We start from the raw sequence: 25,524 nt of genomic DNA, 5'->3' as shown, positions 1-25,524 counted from the left end.
AAGCTAAGGCACAACTCTCTGTTGAGGACCTGACCGAATTCTTCAAAGAAGAAGAACCTATGGCAGCCGAAAACAACAACAATGCCAACAATGCAAGGAAGGTGCTGGGTGACTTTACTGCACCTACTCCCGACTTCTATGGGAGAAGCATCTCTATCCCTGCCATTGGAGCAAACAACTTTGAGCTTAAGCCTCAATTAGTTTCTCTAATGCAACAGAATTGCAAGTTCCATGGACTTCCATTGGAAGATCCTCATCAGTTTTTAGCTGAATTCTTGCAAATCTGTGACACAGTCAAGACTAATGGGGTTGACCCTGAGGTCTACAGACTGATGCTATTCCCTTTTGCTGTAAGAGACAGAGCTAGGACATGGTTGGACTCTCAACCTAAAGAAAGCCTGGACTCTTGAGAAAAGCTAGTCAATGCCTTCTTGGCAAAGTTCTTTCCACCTCAAAAATTGAGTAAGCTTAGAGTGGAAGTCCAAACCTTCAGACAAAAGGATGGTGAATCCCTCTATGAAGCTTGGGAAAGATACAAACAATTGATCAGAAAGTGTCCCTCAGACATGCTTTCTGAATGGAGCATCATAGGTATTTTCTATGATGGTCTCTCTGAACTGTCCAAGATGTCTTTGGATAGCTCTGCTGGAGGATCTCTTCATCTGAAGAAGACGCCTACAGAGGCTCAAGAGCTAATTGAAATGGTTGCAAATAACCAATTCATGTACACTTCTGAAAGGAATCCTGTGAACAATGGGACTAATCAGAAGAAAGGAGTTCTTGAGATTGATGCTCTGAATGCCATTCTGGCTCAGAACAAGATATTGACTCAACAAGTCAATTTGATCTCTCAAAGTCTGTCTGGAATGCAAAATGCACCAAGCAGTACTAAGGATGCTTCATCTGAAGAAGAAGCCTATGATCCTGAGAACCCTTCAATGGAAGAGGTGAATTACCTAGGAGAACCCTATGGAAACATCTATAATTCTTCATGGAGAAATCATCCAAATTTCTCATGGAAGAATCAAGAGAAACCTCAACAAGGTTTTAACAACAATAATGGTGGAAGAAACAGGTTTAGCAATGGCAAGCCTTTTCCATCATCTTCTCAGCAACAGACAGAGAATTCTAAGCAGAACCCCTCTGACTTAGCAACTATGGTCTCTAATCTAATCAAAACCACTCAAAGTTTCATGACTGAAACAAGGTCCTCCATTAGTAATTTGGAGGCACAAGTGGGACAGCTGAGCAAGAAAATTACTGAACTCCCTCCAAGTACTCTTCCAAGCAATACAGAAGAAAATCCAAAAGGAGAGTGCAAGGCCATCAACATGGCCGAATTTGGAGAGGAAGGAGAGGCAGTGAACGCCACTGAGGAAGGCCTCAATGGACGTGCACTAGCCTCTACTGAGTTCCCTACTGAGGAACCATGGGAATCTGAGGCTCAAATTGAGACCATAGAGATTCCATTGGATTCACTTCTGCCATTCATGAGCTCTGATGAGTATTCTTCCTCTGAAGAGGATGAGTATGTTACTGAAGAGCAAGTTGCTAAATACCTTGGAGCAATCATGAAACTAAATGACAAGTTATTTGGAAATGAGACTTGGGAGGATGAACCCCCTTTGCTCACCAAAGAACTGGATGACTTGTCTAGGCAGAAATTACCTCAAAAGAGACAAGATCCTGGGAAGTTTTCCATACCTTGTACCATAGGCACCATGACCTTCAAGAAGGCTCTGTGTGACTTAGGGTCAAGTGTAAACCTCATGCCTCTCTCTGTAATGGAGAAGCTAGGGATCTTTGAGGTACAAGCTGCAAGAATCTCATTAGAGATGGCAGACAACTCAAGAAAACAAGCTCATGGACTTATAGAGGATGTTTTGGTGAAGATTGAAGACCATTACATCCCTACTGATTTCATAGTCCTAGAGACTGGGAAGTGCATGGATGAATCCATCATCCTTGGCAGACCCTTCCTAGCCACAGCAAAGGCTGTGATTGATGTTGATGGAGGTGAACTGATCATTCAAGTGAATGAAGAATCCTTTGTGTTTAAGGCTCAAGGATATCCCTCTGTCACCATGGAGAGGAAGCATAAAGAGCTTCTCTCAATTCAGAGTCAAACAGCGCCCCCACAGTCAAACTCTAAGTTTGGTGTTGGGAGGCCACAACCAAACTCTAAGTTTGGTGTTGAACCCCCACATTCAAACTCTAAGTTTGGTGTTGGGAGGTTCCAACATTGCTCTGAGAAAATGTGAGGCTCCATGAGAGCCCTCTGTCAAGCTACTGACATTAAAGAAGCGCTTGTTGGGAGGCAACCCAATGATTATATTTTATCTATTTCTTTTGTTATTTTATGTTTTTTGTAGGTTGATGATCATGAGAAGTCACAAAATCAATTGAAAAAGCAAAAACAGAATGAAAAACAGGAAGAAAAACAGCACACCCTGGAGGAAGAACTCACTGGCGTTTAAACGCCAGTAAGGCTAGCAGTTGGGCGTTTAACGCCCAGTCTGGCACCATTCTGTGCGTTTAACGCCAGAAAGGGGCACCAGACTAGCGTTAAACGCCAGAAAAGGGCAAGAACCTGGCGTTAAACGCCAGGAATGGGCACTAGCCCGGCGTTTAACGCCAGAAATGGCTCAAAACGTGATTTTGAAAGCCATTTGGTGCAGGGATGACTTTTCCTTGACACCACAGGATCTGTGAACCCCACAGGATCCCCACCAACCCCACTACTCTCTCTTCTTCTTCACCCATTCACCAATCACCTCAATACCTCTTCACCACTCACATCCATCCTTCATAAAACCCCACCTACCTCACCCTTCAAATTCAAACCACTTTCCCTCCCAAACCCACCCATACATGGCCGAACACAAAGCCATTCCCTTCTTCCTCATTTCTTCTTCTTCTACTCTCTTCTTTCTTCTTTTGTTCGAGGACGAGCAAATCTTTTAAGTTTGGTGTGGTAAAAGCATTGCTTTTGTTTTTCCATAACCATTTATGGCATCCAAGGCCGGAGAAACCTCTAGAAAGAGGAAAGGGAAGGCAAAAGCTTCCACCTCCGAGTCATGGGAGATGGATAGATTCATCTCAAGGGTGCATCAAGACCACTTCTATGAAGTTGTGGCCTTGAAGAAGGTGATCCCCGAGGTCCCCTTTTCACTCAAAAAGGGTGAATATCCGGAGATCCGGCATGAGATCCGAAGAAGAGGTTGGGAAGTGCTTACCAACCCCATTCAACAAGTCGGAATCTTGATGGTTCAAGAGTTCTATGCCAATGCATGGATCACCAAGAACCATGATCAAAGTGTGAACCCGGATCCAAAGAATTATCTTACAATGGTTCGGGGGAAATACTTGGATTTTAGTCCGGAAAATGTAAGGTTAGCATTCAACTTGCCCATGATGCAAGGAGATGAACATCCTTACACTAGAAGGGTCAACTTTGATCAAAGGTTGGACCAAGTCCTCACAGTCATATGTGAAGAGGGCGCTCAATAGAAGAGAAATTCAAGAGGGAAGCTGGTTCAACTGAGAAGGCATGACCACAAGCCCATCACTAAGAAAAGGATGGAGCAAACAAGAGACCCCACTCATCATGAAATCCCTGAGATGCCTCAAGGGATGCACTTTCCTCCACAAGACTATTGGGAGCAACTAAACACCTCCCTAGGAGAACTGAGTTCCAACATGGGACAACTAAGGGTGGAGCATCAAGAACACTCCATCATCCTCCATGAAATTAGAGAAGATCAAAGAATCATGAGAGAGGAGCAACAAAGACAAGGAAGAGACATTGAGGAGCTCAAGCACTCCATAGGATCTTCAAGAGGAAGAAAGAGCCGCCATCACTAAGGTGGACCCGTTCTTTAATCTCCTTGTTCTTTATTCTTCTGTTTTTCGAATTCTTATGCTTATGTTTGTCCATGTTTGTGTCTTATGATCATTAGTGTCTTAGTGTCTATGCCTTAAAGTTATGAATGTCCTATGAATCCATCACCTTTCTTAAATGAAAACTGTTTTTATTACAAAAGAACAAGAAGTACAGGATTTCGAATTCATCTTTAAAACTAGCTTAATTAGTTTGATGTGGTGACAATACTTTTTGTTTTCTGAATGTATGATTGAACAGTGCATATGTCTTTTGAATTTGTTGTTCATGAATGTTAAAATTGTTGGCTCTTGAAAGAATGATGAAAAAGGAGACATGTTACTGAGGATCTGAAAAATCATAAAAATGATTCTTGAAGCAAGAAAAAGCAGTGAATACAAAAAAAAAAGAGAAAAAGAATGAGAAAAACGAAAAAAAAGGAGAAAGAAAAAAAAAGAAAGAAAAAGAAAGAAATAAAGTTGTGATCCAAGGCAAAAAGAGTGTGCTTAAGAACCCTGGACACCTCTAATTGGGGACTCTAGCAAAGTTGAGTCACAATCTGAAAAGGTTCACCCAATTATGTGTCTGTGGCATGTATGTATCCGGTGGTAATACTGGAAGACAGAGTGCTTTGGGTCACGGCCAAGACTCAAAAAGTAGCTGTGTTCAAGAATCATCATACTTAACTAGGAGAATCAATAACACTATCTGGATTCTGAGTTCCTAAAGAAGCCAATCATTCTGAATTTCAAAGGATAAAGTGAGATGCCAAAACTGTTTGGAGGCAAAAAGCTACTAGTCCCGCTCATCTAATTTGGAGCTAAGTTTCATTGATAATTTGGAGTCTATAGTATATTCTCTTCTTTTTATCTTATTTGATTTTCAGTTGCTTGGGGACAAGCAACAATTTAAGTTTGGTGTTGTGATGAGCGGATAATTTGTACCCTTTTTGGCATTGTTTTTAGTATGTTTTTAGTAGTTTTAGTTAAGTTCTTAGTATATTTTTATTAGTTTTTAGTTAAAATTCACTTTTCTGGACTTTACTATGAGTTTGTGTGTTTTTCTGAGCAAAAATCTGATCCAGAGACTCAAAAGGACTGCAGATGCTGTTGGATTCTGACCTCCCTGCACTCGAAGTGGATTTTCTGGAGCTACAGAAGCCCAATTGGCGCGCTCTCAACGGCGTTGGAAAGTAGACCTTCTGGGCTTTCCAGCAATATATGATAGTCCATACTTTGCCCAAGATTTGATGGCCCAAACCGGCGTTCAAAGTCACCCTCAGGAATTCCAGCGTTAAACGCCGGAACTGGCACAAGAATGGGAGTTAAACGCCCAAACTGGCACCAAAGCTGGCGTTTAACTCCAAGGAGAGTCTCTACACGAAAATGCTTCATTGCTCAGCCCAAGCACACACCAAGTGGGTCCGGAAGTGGATTTCTATGACATTTACTCATCTCTGTACACCCTAGGCTACTAGTTTTCTATAAGTAGGACCTTTTTACTATTGTATTAGACATCTTGGTAGCTATCTTTGAGTTTCATGCTATCTTAGATCATTTGGGAGGCTGGCCATTCGGCCATGCCTAGACCTTGTTCTTATGTATTTTCAACGGTGGAGTTTCTACATACCATAGATTAAGGTGTGGAGCTCTGCTGTACCTCGAGTATTAATGCAATTACTATTGTTCTTCTATTCAATTCCGCTTGTTCTTTGTCCAAGATATTCATTTGCACCCAAGAACATGATGAATGTGATGATTATGTGACGCTCATCATCATTCTCACTCATGAACAAAGTGACTGACAACCACTCTTGTTCTACAAGCAACGAGGCTCTAATGTTTATCTCTTGGATTCTTTAACCGGAGTCTTCGTGGTATAGGCGAGAACTGATGGCGGCATTCAAGAGAATCCGGAAGGTCTAACCTTGTCTGTGGTATTCTGAGTAGGATTCAATGATTGAATGACTGTGACGTGCTTCAAACTCCTAGCAGGCGGGGCGTTAGTGACAGACGCAAAAGAATCACTGGATTCTATTCCGGCCTGACCGAGAACCGACAGCTGATTAGCCATATGCTGTGACAGAGCATAGGAACATTTTCACTGAGAGGATGGGAGGTAGCCACTGACAACGGTGAAACCCTTGCATAAGCTTGCCATAGAAAGGAGTAAGAAGGATTGGATGAAGACAGTAGGAAAGCAGAGAGACGGAAGGGAAGGCATCTTCATACGCTTATCTGAAGTTCCTACCAATGAATCACATAAGTACCTCTATCTTTATCTTTATGCTTTATTCGTATATCACTATACCCATTTGAGTCTGCCTGACTAAGATTTACAAGGTGACCATAGCTTGCTTCATACCAACAATCTCCGTGGGATCGACCCTTACTCGCGTAAGGTATTACTTGGACGACCCAGTGCACTTGCTGGTTAGTTGTGCAAAGTTGTGTAGTGATCACAATTTCGTGCACCACACTCCTTTCACCCATTGCTTCCTTTCTCTTCTTACAGCTTTTCTTGTTGTGACCAGCCTACGTAAAATAGGTAATAATTAAAATGTGGCACACATGAAGTTAAATAGTTGTGATAATATACTGAATATACCTGGAGGCAGTATTTGCATACAATGGTGCCAATCCTCCTCTTTGTTCTATGGGGGTCACTCTTCTCCTTAGGGACATCGTTTCTTTTGTCTCTCTTGGTTGAAGGTCTTCCGATTGTTTTTTTGTACCAGGGTGGCAGAATAGGTAGGGTGTCAAGGTGCTCCCAAAACTCTTGGCTTGGAACTGGGCGCATTGAAGTTTGATATGCAGCATTATAAGCACCCATCGTGAGCCAATTATGTGCTTACTCTTCGGGTCTTCTGTTTTGGTAAGATAAAGCAGCACATGCATGTCTACAAGGTAGTCCAGTCAGTTGTTAGAGTCTACAACTGCATGTACCTTTGCCCAAGTCTACACTGACCTTCATGGGAAGACATTGAACTTCATATACATTTCCCGCGTCATCTCCGGTAGGAAGTGGTCTCCATTTGTTGCTCTCTCTCTTCTCCCTTTCTAATATGCTATGTTGAGTAGGGGTTAACCTTCCACTGTACCCAACCAAAGCCTTTTTATTCCTTGCTATGATCTGCATTACGTAGCACCTCACTTCTTCCAGCATGGTTATAATCGGTTTCCCCCTCATCTTCTTCACCTTGGCATTAAACACCTCACAGTTATTATTGGTGTAGTTGTCCATCTTAGGGTATTCACTAAAATATTCTCTGCTCCACTGTTTCAGACTAATCTTGTCCAAGTATTCCCAAGCCCCAACATCTATCTTTTTTAGCCTATCCATTGCAACATTGAAGTTCTGTGTTGTAGTGGCCTTGCTGATCTACCTCAAGAGGTGGTTGGGAAGGTTGGGATTGAGTTGAAGGTGGTTCATCCGGTTGGACAGGTGTTAGAGGAGGTTGGAAAATGTTAATTGCTTCATGTGTTGCTGAAGGTGCTGGATTTGGTATCTGTTTAGGCACTATCAAACTAACCTCATTTTGGGCAACAACATTAGCTGGGTTATTCTCTTGATGGGCCTCATCCATGGGCTGGGCCTCAGCACTTATTTGGGCCTACTTCACAACTTGGACATTAACAGCTATCTCAGCATCGTCATCATCTTCGACTACTGCCGATCTTCTTCTTGGAGTCTTCTTTGGAGTTGGTACCCTTTTAGCACAGACCTTTCTTCTCATCTTTGATGGAGTCAATTTCTTCTCCTCAACTACCACAGGATGATCCACCAGATGCTCTGTATACACATTAATTTTGTTACCGTTCTTCATGGCTGCCTCATACATTCTAACTACATCCATATCAACCCTTAGCAACCTCAATCCATCATCAAGCTCCTTCCCAGGTTCTAGCCAGTAAAACTCAGCAATCGACATATATCCAATGTCCTTCAGCAAGTCAGATATGAAAAAACCATTGAGGGTATCAACGTTTATCCTCTCTATCTCTGTCACTTCTCCACCAATGTAGCTAACCTTCCCACATGGCCCTCTCTCAAACCTTCCTCTATGATGAATGGACAGAGTTATGTGGATGATGGCCATCCCTGGAAGTAAAATTAATCAAAATAATAAATAAACATTCTCTGTAACTAATGCTAACACAAACCCTCAACCAACTACTCTCTATCAATTCTGAAGGAAATAAAGTTACGCATAGGGTTTCATTAGGTAACAACGTCTGTTTAACTAGTGGCAACGACATATAAAATTAATCATTAGTGGCAAATGACATACCTCTGTTCCTCAAAGGGAGTGACCTCCTCACTGTCGAAGACAAAAGGACTGGTATAAGGCTCTACTCGCTACTCGATTCGGAGTAATCCGGTCGTCTTTTCAGACTTGGAATGGACCAACAGCGATGACGAACCTCTACTAGGGCACGTCGGATTCTCTCGGGAAGTGTCGTTCTTTTTTCCATACTCTTAGTGATACCAATGTTCAAATCCACGTAAGATATGGCTTTGAGGGGTGGGAGTGCCACCTAGGATCGGATTCCCACGAATCAAGCTCAGATCTAAGGCAGGACACTTTTGTCACACGGAGGCCATCTATCATGAGTATAAGTTTAGTTTCAAGCTATCATCAGTACAAATGTCAGCGTTTTCATCTCTCATGGGTACAAATGGTCATTTATTCATAGTTTGTAATATAATCTAAAAAAATAATGAAAAAAAAGACATTTAAATATTTGAATATTTTTTGTTAATAATAGTTTATAATGTAATCTAAAAAAAAAATGCATGAAAAAAAAGACATTTGAATTCTTTTAGCACAAGAGTCATTTTTTTCTTTCTTCTTTTAGGGATACATGATTTTTCCAAAAAAAATGTGGGATAAATTTGTAAAATTAATTTTCTCAAAATTAATGACAATTTTCCTCTTTTCTCAACTACTTTTTAAAATAATTGCAGAAGACACTTATTGTTTTCCTATGTTTTTACAAAACTATATAGAAACAACTTAAAAAAACTAAAAGTATTTATTTTTAAAGAAATCAATTTTAATTTTATTTTATGCTGAGCCAAAAACAATTTAAACAAGCTAGTCCATTTTTTATTTTTTAAATTTGACAAACCTGTCTTTATATTTTTTAGGTTTATTTGATTTATAAATTATTATAATAATAATTTTACCTAATTTTCAACAATATTTATACATATTTAAAATTAATCAAATTCTAGTTGGAAAAAAATAGATGTGTAACATTATAGACGTAAAACTTTAGACCCAATGTATGATTGGCTTAATATGAACAAGTTTAAAGAATCTAGCCTTGGTCTAATAACTTATGTGCAACGCTCGAATAATCGATAAAGACAGACAGAGTCAAATATAATATACTGGGAACCGATTCAACTTGTGAGTAAGTCATTATCACCTTCGATGGAGGAATCTTGCGCTTTAAGCAAGATTCCACCTACGCAATTTGGCATTGTCACCAAGGTTTGATTCCCAAGTTGAATAACCACCTATAGCCAATTATAGCCTCAAGTCTTTTGATGAAAAACTTGACTTAGATCATCATGAATCTTTTCAGAATATATTAGGATCAATTAGATCAATTAGCATTATTTAACATATTTGAATATACATAAACTTTTTCTCTACTGCTCTCTCTTACTCCTTTCTAATATGGTATCAGAGCCATGATTATCCTCTTTGAAGAAGATATGTTATTTTTCTTTTGATGAAATCACCATATTTTTTACATTTTTCCTCTATTCCATGTTAGAAAGGTAAGAGAGAATAGTAGAAAGGTTTATATATATTCAAATATGTTAAATAATGCTAATTGATCTAATTGATCCTAATATATTATGACAAATCTAAGAACTTTAGATACTCATATTCTTAAAATTAAATCTTCTCAGGTATCACAGTAACTTAGATCAACAAAATGATCTAAGAACCTTAAATATTCTTGTCTTAATGGGTAAGCTTGATCAACGATAAACCAGACTAAAAGGTGTGTATTAAATATACTTTATAACTTTTGAAATTCATCTTACAAATTATATAAAGTGTAAAAACTAACTTAAATTGTATTTGTAAATCTGGTATGTGATAAAGTAAATAAGATATAGATTACAAACTACGTAAATTATCTTTTTTTAGGATATAAAAGGTGTATAATAAATAGAATAAAAAAAACACAAACTTAAAATGAAATAAGCATCAGTTAGTTTTAATGCTGACTATTTGTTCTTCAAAAGTTCTCTCAATTTTTATTTATAACGTTACTTGATAAAAGTAATAGAACTTTTAAGTGAATAACAAAAAAAAATATAAAAATTTTAATCATATAATATAAAAATTTTAGTTGTATGGCACAATAATTATTTTGAATTGTGTAAATTTTTAATTGAATAATAAAAAAATACATAAATTTTAGTTGCATAACATAAAAACCATGTTTTCTTTCTTTGTTTCTCTTTTAACAATTTGTGTTTTATTCCTAAAAAATTTATGTGTTTATTGTAAATTTTTTTATTTTTTCCTTTGCAAAATTTTTGTTTTTTTTTATGTTTCTATTTAAAAAGTTGTATTTACCATAAAAAAATTTCTGTGGTTATCATCTTTAATTTTGTATATTTTTTGTCAATATATTTCTGTGTTTTTTCTTTGTTTTTCTTCAAAAATTTATGTTTACCTTTAAAAAAAATTCTGCGTTTATTGTCATAAAATTTATATATTTATCGTCAATAAATTTTTATTTTTTTACTTAAAATTTTTTTAAAAGGTTGTATTTATCTTATAAATTTTTTGTATTTTTGTAACAAAAATTATTTTAATTTTTTTTCAAAAAGTTATATTTATTTTTAAAAAGGTTCTATATTTATTATAAAAAAATTTCAGTATATTGTATAAATAACTTTTATATTTTTTAATGTATTCTGCTCTTTTTTTTTTCATTAAAATTTTTTACAATTTACAATGAAATAAAAAAGAAAAAAAAAAGAGAAAATATAAAAGAATGGAGAAATTGAAGATGTAGGAGAAAGAAAGGAGAAAAATTGAGAAGAAGAAAAAAAATGAGTAGACAACGTTACAAGTTATTTATATGAGTAAGATAAATAGAAAATATATTTATTTTGAGATATTTAGCTGAATTTAGTTATAAAAATTACTTGTTCGTTCAGTATTTTGAGTGATAAGTTTTAAAATATTACTTTAACTTATAATTTATTTCTTAAAATAAAATTATCAATTTCAGTAATAATTTATTTTCAAGTTTCAACTTTTACCCATTATTCTTTGATAATTTTTTTTTTAATAATTATAAAACATGTTATTCATGCACTGTCCATAATTCAGTGAGGTCTAAAACGAATAAAATCCAATCAAATCATACTTATTTAAATAAATATCTGACTCATCCAAATAATCTAAAAGAAAGATTTCAATAACTTTTCTAACAAAAAAGAATAGTTATCCACCATCAAAGATGAAACTACTCTAAAAAGTGATTATTAATTCTATTGTAAATACACTGATACCTTCAAGTATATTCAAAACTCAATCTATTAAAAATTTCTTTAAAATCCTTGCTAACTTAAGTATCAGAGTCTCTTGTAGGTACCATCTTCACCTCCTCACGAGGAACTCAGACTGAGGCACCTCAGTACTAACAGAAGTCGAATGCTGCCCAAGAGGAGTTTGGAGTTCACGTTCACACCCAAAAGCAATCCAGTTTTAGGTAACTCTCAGAACATATGCTTTAAGAGAGTTTAGTCATTTTTAACCAACTACAAAAAAAAATATATTTACAAATGATAAGTTTTAAAATATTTCTTTCCTCGTAATTTATTTTTTAAATTAAAATTATCAATTTTAAAAATAATATATTTTTAACTATTGCCCATTAATTATTTTTTTAAAAAATATATTTTTTTGAAAAAAAAAACTTCTCAATGATTATAGAACATGCTCTAAGAGAATTTAATGTGTTTTTTAACCAACCACGTATATATATATAGACGGATGTCCTTGCATAACTTTTTAAAAAAAATTTTCACCAGATATTTAATATTTTTTTGAATGAGATTTTAATTTCAGCGACAGTTTTCATACTGAGAATATATTTTTTTAATTTTAAAAATAGGTCATTTGATTTGAGAGTATCTAAAATTCTAAATGGATTCTTGAATGAGTCTCTCAAAAGTCTATTGTAAATAAATAAATTTTTGTGCTATGTTTTCGAAATTTGAAGATTGACATTCTATTACTGTCATGTTATCCGATTAAAGAATCTCTTTCTATCTCTTTCTAATGGAACAATTATAAAACTTTTTAAAAGAAATACTGGATTTTATATATATATAAAGATACAGTTCTATTATATCCAAAGGGAGTTAATGTAAGCATCAACTTGTCAGACACATCAACATCCCTTCCAAACTTTTATTCCATTATCTGCAACTTGCAGTACGACTACTATTTCCTCCAATCTTACTCGGCAGTACATTCATTCTGTGTCATGAGTAAGAACATTCAAGTAAACAACTAAATATTTTCTCCTCTACTAATACTATGAATTAAAAGTTGGTGAATTTCTTTTCTTTCAAACTTTCCACAGTCTCCTTGAGGCTCACTTCCAAAGGAATAAATTGAAGTCCCAAGCTTTTTGCCTTTTCTTTCGAAACTTGATATGTTGGCACATACGGCTTATCATCAGCGGGCCTGATGACAATGATGATAATGTGAAAATGGTATATGAAAAATCAACACAAGAAAAATTAGGATTTAAATTTTGTGAATGTACAACAATAGAAGTGGAAAAAAATATCATATAAAACATATATGTAATCAATTAAGGAGTTTTGTATGAATAGTATGCAAATTAGGAAATTCTTTTAAATATAAATTAGTTACTAAGGTGTGTTTTTCAAGAAAAAAGAGAAGTGAGATACAGATTCTTCAGCTTGCATAATAAAGAACATGCTAAGAAAAGAAAATAACTGAATGCTTAGAGATTAGAGTTATAACACCACCATTGAGAGTTGAGATTCTGCACGCTGAATGACTAACAGTAATACCATAAATCACATCACCTACAAATTTTAAATTAAAATTTGAAGCAATGTTGAATTAAAGCAAGAGAGTGCTACACCCCAGACAAGAAAAAGAAAACAGCTATAAGTAAACAACTAAAAAGTACATGTTCATTACCATATCAGAACTTACAGATAGAATAGATCTGATTAGAATGAAATTTATACGAGGTATCCTTATGCCCATGCTTGACAACTAACTTCATTATTCTCACATACAAAGTTCATAAAACCTAAATCCAGCAACATTTTAATTTCCAAATTAATCCTTTATTCGGAAATACAAAGGCCCTTTAGAACACAGCTCTTCATTTGGACTGAGATATTCAGTCGTTAAATTATCACTACAAGAATTACGAGTTGTACTAGTTTTTCTACTTTTGAAACTTCTACACCAGATTTCCTCGACTTTTTCAATTGCATTTTGAATGACAGTAAATAAACACTATATTGAAATCAATGATGAATCCTTTAAGTAGATTTGAGTTTTCAAACGAACAATGAAAGTATCAAAAGCAATTAATTCAGGAAACAGGGATTATATGCATTCTTGAAGGTAATCAAATAATTAAACTTACTCCTCTGGAAGGGATAGTGTTGGGTATAAATCACGTAAAAGTTTCACAATCCCTGAGAAATGTTCTACTCTCTCTACCATGCAATATCTCCCACTAGCTGAAGGAATTTCATAAGCCTGGATATGAGCATTTGCAACATCTTTCACACTGACCCATCCAAAAGTAGCATTTGGAAATGTCTGTGCACCTGCATCAAGGATGTTAATGATTTTCTTCTATTCAGCACATGGAAAGGTCTTATCAATTGGAAAACCAAAAATAACTGAATCACACGAATAACTAATATTCATAAAAGGCAACCCGGTGTACAATCTCACTTTAGTGCAGGGTTCGGGAAAGGGCCACACCCAACGGTATAATGTACCCGGCCTAATTTGAGGTCACACAAAGACAACTCAACCATAAAGTAACGAAATAAATAAACATCTCAAATACGTGGATATTCTTATTTTCTCAATCTTTGTTGTCTTACTCTGCAACTTTTAGTTGCTATGCATCTAATTCGATCAATTAGATAATCATAGACAGAACATATTGTCAACAAAGTCAACAAATATTTCGATTAAATTCACACATTATATATTGTACTTTTATTTCCCTCCTTTAGTATTTCAATTTTCATTTCCATATGCAGAAAACAGAATTTTAAAAATTACCATTAACCACATTCAAAACTCCAGCAGCACTTGTGTTAAGAACTGGTTGCAAAAGAGGTCCAATCACCATTGCTGGGTTAATAGTAACCAAGTGGATGTTGTTTTCTTTTGCAAATTTCCAGGCAGCATCTTCAGCCAATGTCTTTGAAAGCACATACCAGTACCATGACTGAAAACACAAATAGAAAATGGTATGTGTAAGCCAGAAAAAGAAAGGGAAAATGGGAAAGCAAATTGCGCTGCAGAGTCTCAAATTTACAAGGAATTGAGCTTATTCATATGAAACAAAATCAAGTTAACAACACATGAAACTAATTCCACTACTTCTACTAATTTGGCCTAATTAATATGATAACAATTTTGGGGACATGGCACATACCTTCGACTCCTTACAGAGTTCTGGATCGGAAAACCAAGTCTCATCAACTACTACCTCAGGAGTTAGAGGCCTTCCATTAAATGTAACTGCAGCCATTGAAGAGGTCAAAACGACGCGCTTCACCGACTGCGATTTCACACATGCTTGAAGAACATTGAGGGTTCCGTTAACTGCTGGATCCAAAAACTCAGCCTGAAGAAACAAAAAGAAATGCAACGTCGTGAAGAGGAGATAAGAATAAAAGACACAGATGAAATGTATAACAGAACGAATCGAACCGAACCTGTGGATCATTGACATCATGATAAAAGGGGGATGCAGTATGAAAGACACCATCACAACCTTGAACTGCAGAATCGAACGAACCTTCTTCTAGAAGATTCGCCTTGAACAGCTGTAGTCTCTCTGTGGCGCCCTCAAGCTTAGTTAAGTGCTCTACCTTTCTCGGATCATCTGCATGTTTTTAAGAGAAACACATTTAAAGAGATAAATACATAAATAAATAAAAAGAATTGATGGTAGAGTAAGAGTAACAGACTTGTGTCACGAACGGTGGCCCTGACAGTGTAACCGCGATTAAGAAGAAACTTGACGATCCATGAAGCAATGTAACCTGAAGCTCCGGTGACACACACCACCTTGCCGACACTGCTGCTCATTCTTCAATATTCTCTTCGCTACTTTGTTGCTTGCTCTTTATGAGTTGCATTCACTTGGGTTCTTTATACAGATACAAGTTCTAAATCTACTTTACGACTTCACAACTAAACATGACGCATGCGCTTACATGTCTCTCACGAATGCAGATAGTCATCAACAGTCCTAAGGACTTGTTACAGTTCAATATTCAATGAATAAGGGTGAGTTCATGTTAAATCATTCATATAGATTTTTCGAAAATAGGAACAGAAATCCATCTTTCATAAATGTAAGAGGAAATTACATCTTCCTCCTCTAAGATACTTTAACATAATATGACTATTTTTAACATGACAGATGGCACATGCCTCGTGTGAAATATCCAATTTACCCTTTCCCTTAAAAGTATTCTACTGTTCTTTTATCTTCCAGTAATGTTGTCTCATTCAGTCATTGTCTGACAAGTTACAGATAAACAAAGGAAAAGGACACTGACAAGAGAAGGCAAAGAAAAGAGAACTATCAAACCCGGACTGGAACGACCCCGAGAAGTTCGACCAAAAATCCGGTGAATCAAATTCTGAATTGGTCCAGGTTAAGCGGTCAAACTGAATTGAACCGGATCTATATATTGACCCGACGGATCGACGACTTCAGCGCGCTTCCATGGTGCATGTGCACTGGATCACTACAGGAGCCAACTTTTTGAATTAATCCAAAAAATTGACCCAAAGAATGCTCGAATCTGGGACCTTCAGAAAACATTCACATTAGTTTTTGTTACCAATGATCCATCATAATAATTACTAAAGAATATATATATATATATAAATTAAAACAATAAAATTTAAATAATACAAAATATTTTTTTTATTCTTCGATAATAATATATATTTATTTATTTTTATAATTTAAGTTTGATATGTTAATATAAAATATTTTATAAAATTATTCAATTACATTTGTTCTTTTAAATAATTATTTATGTGGTTAATATAAAAAATAATTATTTTTATTAATATAATATTACATAGTTAAATATAATATATCAAAGTTAAATTCATATTTTTATTATTCAAATTTTAATTTTATCGTAATTGTATATATTTATTTAATTATTATTGAGTCAAAAAATTTGGCGAATGACATATTGATTGAACTATCAATCTAGTAATCTTATAATTTAGTCAATCAATTATCAATTTAATTCTGATAAGTGATAACTACTAATAACTAAAATACAACTGAAGCTGAAATATATACTTGCATCAAATTATACTAATTATAACAAACGCTAGACAACGAAGCAAGGATAAATTGTTTAGCATAAAAAAAAAAAAAAAAAAAAGAATTTAAGATCTGAGTAACACTCTGAATACAGCACACACTATATTTCTAGCAAGGAGTGCTTTGCAAGACGGCCCTAAAAATACAGCACACACCATATCCTAGCTAATGTTGTGTTATGTTGTTCAGTTTTATTTGTTGTGTTAATGTTATTTGAAAATTAAACCAATTCTAATCAATATCACATATTAAATTATTTGTACGTATCATAATTTGCTTTTTTATCTTTAAATTTGAAAGTGTTTAACTCGCTTGGATATCATCTTTTTTCATTTTAAAACAAAAGATTCTATTTTAGATAAACAATATTTTGGGTTGTGTGAAAGTAAGATGAGAAACAAAAGATTTTATATAAATATCTAATTGTTTTGAAAAGATTTTAAAACAAAATAGCATGTCTTGCTTAATCACTTAGAATCTTAGATATAACTGAATTTATCTGATTTTTTACATTTAACAAAAAAATCTATCCAATTTTATTAGTCTTTTAGTTCACAATATATAATTTTTAGGTTTATTTGATTTATAAATTATTATAATAATAATTTTACTTAATTTTCAATAATATTTGTACATATTTAAAATTAATCAAATTCTGGCTGAAAAAAATAGATGTGTAATGCAAATTTGCTGCTAAAATTAATTTGATTAATTTGATTAATTTGTACATATATATATATAGGCTAATCAATTAGTATGTCTTGCTATATATAGGCTAATCAATTAATTTGTACATATATATAGCCTATACATATTTAAAATTAATCAAATTAATCTAAGTTTGAGTTCATTTAGATCGACGCACACCTACTTATTAAAATGGCTATAGTTGTGCACAAGAAGGGGTGAATTGTATTTGTATACTTTTTCATAAATTTGAGAAATAAAAATAGCTTATCAATTACATTAAAATATGATTTGGCAAACGTAAAAACAACTTTTGAGGTTTATAAACTACGCAAATAAAATAATTCAAAGAAGGGGCAAGGTTGAGGAGATGAAAACAAGATGTATAATGGCTCGATTAACAATGTCTACATTCAATGCACAACAAAGTTGTAAATTTTACTTTTCAATAGGTATTTACAAGATATATATTCTTTTCTCAAGATTTCTCTGACTAAGATGAATTATATTACAAGTTTACAACTGATCTAAAAAATATTAAATATTATAGCCTCAAGTTTTTTCATGCAAAGCTTGACTTAGATCACCATAAATCTAAGAATTTTAGGATTAGATTGTAAATTTTATGTAAAAATCTGTATTTCTGCAGATTCACAAAAATAAATAAATAAATAAATATTTTTTTTGTATTTTATTTCAACTAATAATTATTATATATGTTGTATTATTTTATTTTTATTATTTAAAAATATATGTTTAATAATATTTTAAGAGTAAACAAGTTAAAAAAAAAATTATTGATATTTTTAATCAAAATAAGTTTTTTAAAAATTTTTTTATGTTTTGCGAATATTTTTTTAGATCTAATCTGATTCGATTCGATCCAATCCAATCCGATATACAAATGTACAGTTAAATTAATTTTAAAGATAAAAATATAAGTTCAAAAAATTGTGTTTTATATTTGTATTTAAATTCAGTTTTTTTCTTATTATATTTAAATATTAATAAACCCCAAACATGTACATAATAAATGAATATGTTGAGTTAAGAAATTAACTAAATTAATTATTGATGACGAACATTATTTTTGGGTAAAATAAATAATTAGTGTTGAGTAATAATAATTATATGTTGCTAATTATTTATTAAACATTACAGGCCAAAACTGTCTCTAGCAGCCCAAAATGGAATAAAAATAAAACATCAAGGCTAATGGGCTGGTTATTCAAGTGGAACCCAAAAGAAACAAAGCCAAAGAAACCAACGGGCTGAACTTAAGAAGAAACTAATCCAAGCCCGAGTTGATTTCAAATCTCTCCATCTGGCTTCCAAAGCAATGTTCCTCTCTTCTCTGTCTCGGCCAAATCACAGAACTCAGAAAAAGTAAGAAAGAGAGCTTAGTTCCTAAGCTAGTCATGAAAGAAGAAAGAAAGAGAAGGTTAGGCAAGAAAGGCTGAGGTCAAATTAGCAAGTTCAAACCAAATCAAGCTTAGAGTAAAGGTAACACATTTCCTTTTACATGCATCACACTTTCTTCTCTTCATCTTCAACTCGCTGCCACTCCGTTTTGAGCTATATGGAAAAGAGGATTTTTGTTCCTCACTGCTGTGCATCAACGGTTGAGAATATATCTTGGGGACCAAGTTGTGTTTCAATGGCCAAGATTTGGATTTACCATTGAAGAAATTATTTTCTGCTGATAATGTGGCTTTTGATCAAGATAGAGAAGTCAGAAGCAAAGTTCCATTTTGAGGATTACTGGGAAAAAATGAACGGCTGGGTTGGTGAAGCTCAAGGCTCAAGAAGTTGACCTAGGGAGAGCAACCAAGCAACATGCAAGGAGATAAAAGAGGTTTGCTGTTCATTCAGAAACCAAGGAGAGAAAACCAGAGTTTGGTGAGTTGTGTTCTGTGAAGAAGTTTTTCTACTTGGATAATGCTTTTTTTCAAAGAAGCATTCGGCCAATACCGAAAAACTTAATATGAGGTTTGCAAATCTAGTTTATCACATAGCAAGGAGGCTGTTGATGAAGTCAATCTCCTTCATGTTTTACAGATTGTAATGTACTTTTCTATGTTTATCTTTCTGTAATTTCTTGTGAGAAAAAGCATAGTGAGAGAGCTCAAGTAAAAGCCATGAGTGGAAAAAGGTTGAGTGATACACTTGAGAGAAAAGCCTAGAGTTATTTTCTGATTTCTTTAGGTATGTATATGTCTTGTATCTTGTACCCGTAAGGTATCCCTTTCTTAGTTGGGTTAGCACTAAGAGTGAAGAGTTAGGTATTAGCATAGCAAATGTCAAGTTAGGTTAGAACTTGAGTGTGAAAGGATTGGGTCAATCCTGTGGAATTGGTGTATGTAATACTTTTAACTATAGTAAAAATTCCTCCATTATTATGGAGGAGACTGGACGTAGGTTCATAGCACACGATAACCGAACCAGGATACATGCTGGTGTTAGTTTTTCTCTTCTCTGCTGTGTTCTATTTTCTGATATTCATGAAACAAAAATAAATTGTCTCATAAATTTTCACTGCTGAGTACAAACAGAAGCAGAATTGAAAGTTTGTTTAAAAAGGGTCATAACAGCAACCGAAAAGGAAGGTATAGATTCAACCCCCCTTCTCTAAGCCTACCACAACCTTCAATTGGTATCAGAGCTAAGGTCTAAAGAATCAAGCTTAACCGCTTGGAGCAAAGATCCAATGGTGAACAACTTGAGCACAACCACATTTGCCTACACCCTCATTGAAGGTCAGTCAAACAACCGGCCACCTTTCTTCAACGGGAAGAACTATGCCTACTGGAAAGAGAGGATAAGGATCTTCATCCTGTCCATTGACTACAACATATGGAAGATTATTGTGAGCGGTTCCAAGATCCCAACAAAAATAAGTGCTGATAGAATGGTGACTCCAAAAGAAGAAGCTGAATGGAATGAAGACGATAAGAAGAAGATGGAGCTGAATGCTAAAGCCATCAACCTTCTTCAATGTGCTATCAGCTTTGAAGAGTACCGAAAGGTGTCTAGATGCAAGACAGCTAAAGAAATCTGGGAAAAACTCCAAGTTACACACAAAGGTACTAACCAAGTCAAAGAAATGAGGATTGATATGCTGCGAAAAGAGTACGAGATGTTTAATATGAAGGATGGAGAAAGCATTGATGAAATGTTTGAGAGATTCTCAATCATAATCAACAACCTTGATGCTATGGGTACAAACTATGCAGAACAAACCTTGGTGAGAAAACTTCTTAGAAGCCTCAAAAAAGAATGGAAAACTACTGCCACTATTCTAACCGAGAGTAACAACCTAAGCCCAATAACCTATGATGAGCTGAGAGAAAAACTTCTTACCTATGAAACCACACACACAAACCCGACTCAAAGAAAAAGGGAATAGCCCTCAAGTAAAAAATGGAAACCAAATAAAGTGAGTCTAGTGATGGTATTTCAGATGATGAACTCATATTTTTTGTTAGGAGATTTAGAAGAATGATGAAGAACAAGGGCAAGCATAAGGGTTCAAGCTCAAAGGAACACAAGATGGACTTGAGCAAAGTGACGTGTCATCATTGTAAGGAGGTTGGACACTTCAAGCTAAACTGTTCCAAGCTCAAAAAGGAGGACAAAGGCAAGAAAGAAAGGAAAAGAGTGCTCATGGCAGTTTGGGAGGATCTTGAGAACGACTCAAATGAAAAAGAAGAATCTGAAGGTGAAGATAAAGACTGCTTCATGGCTGGAAACAATAATCTTGATGAGGTAAATTATTATGATTTAACCATTGATGATTTATATGCTATTATTGATGATCTCACTTTAAACACCTCAAAACTGCTTGACAAGTACAATGAATGCAGATCTGAAAGAGATGTCTTAAGAGCTGAAAATGATTTTTTAAAAGAAAAAGTGAAGAAAACTAAATGTGTTTTGGACATTATTGAAGAAAACAGATTTCTAAAATCTGAACTTGAAAATTTAAAAGGAAAGCACATTGTGGACCCTTCTCATGAGTTAATTGCTGAAAATGAAAGATTAAATGATATGATTAAAAGGTTGAATGGCGACTTAGCAAAATTTGCTCAAAGTTCTACTAACTTAGACAAATTACTTGCAAGTCAAAGACCATTATTTGAAAAATCTGGTTTAGGTTATATAGCCAAGGAAGATGCAGTTTTTAATGATTCCTCTATAAAATTTGTGGCTTCTTCATCAGATATTAGATCCACACCAATCAAATCTGGTATTGGATATGTTCCAACATTTGAAGAAAAAATTGATGAAGCATACACAAGTGAAACTAAACCTTCACCAAGAACCGAACCTAGTTCAAAAAGGCCAGGTCTGGGATATACTTTGAATAAGAAGGTTGCTTTCAAAAATCCACCTTTCTACAACAAAACCTCATAATCAAAGAGTCCAAATGTTTCAAAAAATTCTGGTGAAAATGTTTTTGCAAAGAGGAACAATTTTAATAAAAATCATTTTGTCAAAAGAAATGCACATCTTCTAAAAACCAGAAAATTTCAATCCTTTAATAATTTCCAGCAAAGCAACTCACCTCAATTTCAGCGATACACATTGATGGGCATAAACTTGTTATGCTACGATTTTAGGAAATTGCACGAGCGGCAAAATTCCTTCCGGCAAGTGCACCGGTTATCGTCAAGTAAAAACTCACAATAGAGTGAGGTCGAATCCCACAAGGATTGGTTGAGTGAGCAATTCGGATTAGAAGTTTGGTTAGTTGAGCGGAATCAAGAATTGGATGTGAATTGCATAAAGTAAATTTGGCGGGAAGTGTAAATTGCAAGGAATGGAAATGACGGAATCTTAAATTGCAAGAATGAAAATGCGAGAAATTAAATTGCTGAAATTAAAAGGGATGGGGTGATTGCATGAATTGAAATTGCAGAATATGAATAGAAAAGGGTAGATCAGAGATGGGGAGTTCATTGGGGTCAGGAGATATTGAAATCTCCGAATCAAAACATTTTCATCTCTTCCTCAACCAATGCATTCATTGAATCTTACTTGGCAATCTTATATGATTGGATCCCAATTCCTTGGCTCACCAATTCTCTCTAAAAACAAACAAATTCCCAATCCCTTGGTTTAAATGTTCATAAGAAGAGATGATGCTCGATCACTGATTATACCACACAATTTCATGGACCACAATTTGGTAGGATTACATGTCACAATATCCATCCAAACCACCAATCCAATTCACTGTGAGAAAGCTTCTCTAGCATGAATCCATCATTCCTTTCCCAAGGTTCCGAAGGATTCCAATTATGGGTAGTTTCTTTCCCAAGACAACTACCCAATGGAATTAGATCGAGAAGCTTTCTAACAAAATTCAAGAGAAAAGATTGAAGAAAAAGATGAAACTATTATTGATTCATTGAATTACAATAGAGCTCCCTCACCCAATGAAAGGGGTTTAGTGCTTCATAGCTCAGAATTCAATTACACAATATCAAAAGTTCTCTAGTGTAAAAAAAATTGTCCAAAGGTCAAAAGATCCCTACTAACTTCAATTCTATCCTATTTATACACTTTCTAAATTGAGCTTCTGTTGTGTTTCTTGGGCTTTGAGGCCTTTCCTTGATTTCCTTTTGCTTTAGGCTTATGGTCCATAATCCTGATGAGGCTGTGATCCAATTCTGTATCATTCATTGAGCAAACTTAGTGATAAACAAGTAATGACACAAGACTCAACAATTTGAAGTTCCAGACTCATCAATTCTTCAGGCCCAATCCCATAAACCATGATATTCAATTGGGTTTCATGCCATAATACGTTTAAGTTAACATTTGTGCTCAATTGCTAACTTAAACTTCAATAAATTTGGCCCAGAAACCCTTTCAAAAGATGGCCTTTAAGTTGAAGTTTAAGTTTCAGTTTAAGGTTAAACTGAAACTTAAACGTGGAATTAGAAGAAAGCAACCCAGGAGTGTACAATGTCGAACACGTTTAACCTCCAGTTTGAGGTCAAACTGGAGGTTAAACTTGGAAATGAAGAAAGCAACCCCTGGAGGCAATTTGGATCGAACACGTTTAACCTCCAGTTTGAGGTCAAACTGGAGGTTAAACGTGGAATGAAGAAAACACCCTGGAGGAAGGAAATGGTCGAACACTTTTAACCTCCAGTTTGAGGTCAAACTGGAGGTTAAACGTGGAATGCTCCTGGTGCCTCTCTTGCTTCTGGCGTTTAACCTCCAGTTTAAGGTTAAACTGGAGGTTAAACGTGGAATGCTTCTTGGTGAGAAAGAAAAGTGTCGAACACGTTTAACCTCTAGTTTAAGGTTAAACTAGAGGTTAAACGTGGAATGCTCCCTTGGTTCAAATCATCATTCTGGCGTTTAACTTCCAGTTTAAGGTCAAACTGGAGGTTAAACGCCAGTCACAGCATTTCCTTTCTTCTCATGATTTTGGCGTTTAAGCTCCAGTTTAGGCTTAAACTGGAGCTTAAACGTCCCATTTGAATTTCAAGCTTCCTTTATTGATTTTGTTGCTTCCTTGCCTAGCCTCTCTTCCCTGAAATCATCCAAACAATTGCATCAAAGTCTTGCAAAATTTCATGAGAATTCATCCATTCATAGCATTCAAGTAATATCACTAAAAACTCATGGAATTTGCATCAAAATCATAATGTTTTGGATGGTTCATTGCTTTGTTGTTCATTTAACCATTCTTGGTTACTTTAAGCTCAAGAAAATGCATAAAACAACTAAAACTAACAGAAAAATGCTAGTGAAACTAGCCTAAGATGCCTTGGCATCACAACACCAAACTTAATACTTGCTTGTCCCTAAGCAAGTCCTGAATTATTTGAGAAGAAAGTATGAAACAAAAAGCAATTACATTGGCTATATTAGCAAGCATTTGAAGCTCATCAGAAGGGTTTTATGCAGAAAGTTGCAGCATCACTTTTTCATTCTTATCAGGTAGAATCATCACTTTTTCATTGCATCCATCAAACACTGCTATGGCCTCTTGTTATTCTCATGTCCTTGGCACTTTTTCTTTCTTTGTTTTTCTTTTTCTTAGAGCTCTTTTGCTCTTTGTTTGCTCAGTGTCATGTGTGCACAAGCCTTTGGCATTTTCTTTTTCTTATCAGTGCAGTACACATATCCACTATAGGCATTTTAGTTCACATTTCTTTTTGAGACATTGGTGCCCAGCACCTCTTTGTGTAACTAAATGTTTTGTAGCTAGGTTGCTCTTGATAATGGACTTTTGGTTGATAATCCCGGGTTAGTTAACCCAAGTTACCAAGTGTTGAAACACTCCACAGAACCTATTCATCCAAGCAGATCCTAGTACATAAACACCACAGGCATATGTCTCAAAAGTTCAAACCATTGGTGCCTAGCTTTATTTTCTTAATTCTTTTGCTTTTTGGTTGCCCTTTTTCAGTGGCTTTTCTTTTTCTTTTTCTTTCTTTTTCATGGCCAAGGACATTTATTCATCAAGATCCATAGACAGTATTAAACTTCTACACAAAAAATGATAATTCTACATTCAATTTCCAGTGAGCTAACTAAACAATCAAGCATGCATACCACCACTTAATTCTACTTGATTTGTCACTAATTGAGCCAAGTTACTTTTGTTCAAACTTTTCTTTTTAATTTTTGGAAACAGAACAAGCATGGCAAGCATTTGTTTAAGAAGGTGAAGTTATATCCAAACATCTAGGCATTTACTTTATTCAAAGCAATAAACAGACAAACATACTAAAAACTTCACATTCCAGAAAGATTCAACAATTTCAGTTTAAACCAGAACAAGCATGCTTTTGTTTGCCTCTTAAAGAAAGGTTAAGGAACAACACCACCTTGTGAAATTTCTTGTTTTCTCCTTGTTGCCAGGAAACAATTTGATTTCTCCTTCTTCTACTAGTTGTTGCATCATGTTCTTTCTAAGATCCTTGTTTCCTTTCCTGCAAAGAGTGATGAAGTTGCTTGTTTTTCAAGCACTTGAATGGTTAGTTCACTATATATGGGCAAGTGTCTGAGTCTTAAGTTGGTGTGTGAACACCAAACTTAGTCTCCTACTTACTCCTCTGCTCTTTGAATCCTTGAATTCTCCTTGGAATGAAGTTGCTGCTAAGGATTTTAAGCATTTCTGTGATTGCTTAGAATGGTTGTTCCTTTCATAGAATTCAAAGGTTGTTGTGTTCAGTTAATCTGTATGGTGGAACACCAAACTTAGAGTCACACATTCCCCTTTGAATTATTGATCCACAAATTCATTGTTTGGTGTGAAACACCAAACTTAGTTCTTTGCACTGCACA

The 25,524-nt window shown here is 34.9% G+C and overlaps 1 protein-coding gene and 1 non-coding gene across 3 annotated transcripts; both read right to left on the bottom strand.

Annotated features, from left to right (window-relative positions):
- Positions 1-464: 464 nt before the first annotated feature.
- LOC130972121 (small nucleolar RNA R71) lies at positions 465-572 on the bottom strand. Its single transcript, XR_009083318.1, has one exon. It is a non-coding gene; the product is annotated as a small nucleolar RNA R71 (small nucleolar RNA).
- An 11,673-nt stretch (positions 573-12,245) lies between these two features.
- LOC130970361 (cinnamoyl-CoA reductase CAD2-like) lies at positions 12,246-15,509 on the bottom strand. Of its 2 annotated transcripts, XR_009082046.1 has the most exons (7): positions 15,140-15,509; positions 14,885-15,054; positions 14,602-14,793; positions 14,223-14,391; positions 13,567-13,753; positions 12,929-12,988; positions 12,379-12,617 (listed from the first exon to the last, which is right to left on the bottom strand). XR_009082046.1 is itself a non-coding variant. In XM_057896428.1 (6 exons), exons 1-6 carry the CDS (start codon positions 15,258-15,260, stop codon positions 12,473-12,475), a joined length of 984 nt encoding a protein of 327 aa, XP_057752411.1. In that variant the 5' UTR covers positions 15,261-15,501; the 3' UTR covers positions 12,246-12,472. The 2 variants fall into 2 exon arrangements, 1 of the variants encoding a protein (XP_057752411.1); XM_057896428.1 differs by lacking the exon at positions 12,929-12,988 and having other exon boundaries at positions 12,246-12,617; positions 15,140-15,501.
- Between the last annotated feature and the right edge of the window lie 10,015 nt (positions 15,510-25,524).

Source organism: Arachis stenosperma, chromosome 3 (genome assembly GCF_014773155.1).
Source record: "Arachis stenosperma cultivar V10309 chromosome 3, arast.V10309.gnm1.PFL2, whole genome shotgun sequence".
NCBI classification, from domain to species: Eukaryota; Viridiplantae; Streptophyta; class Magnoliopsida; order Fabales; family Fabaceae; genus Arachis; species Arachis stenosperma.
This window is presented reverse-complemented; position numbering and strand designations above follow the sequence as displayed.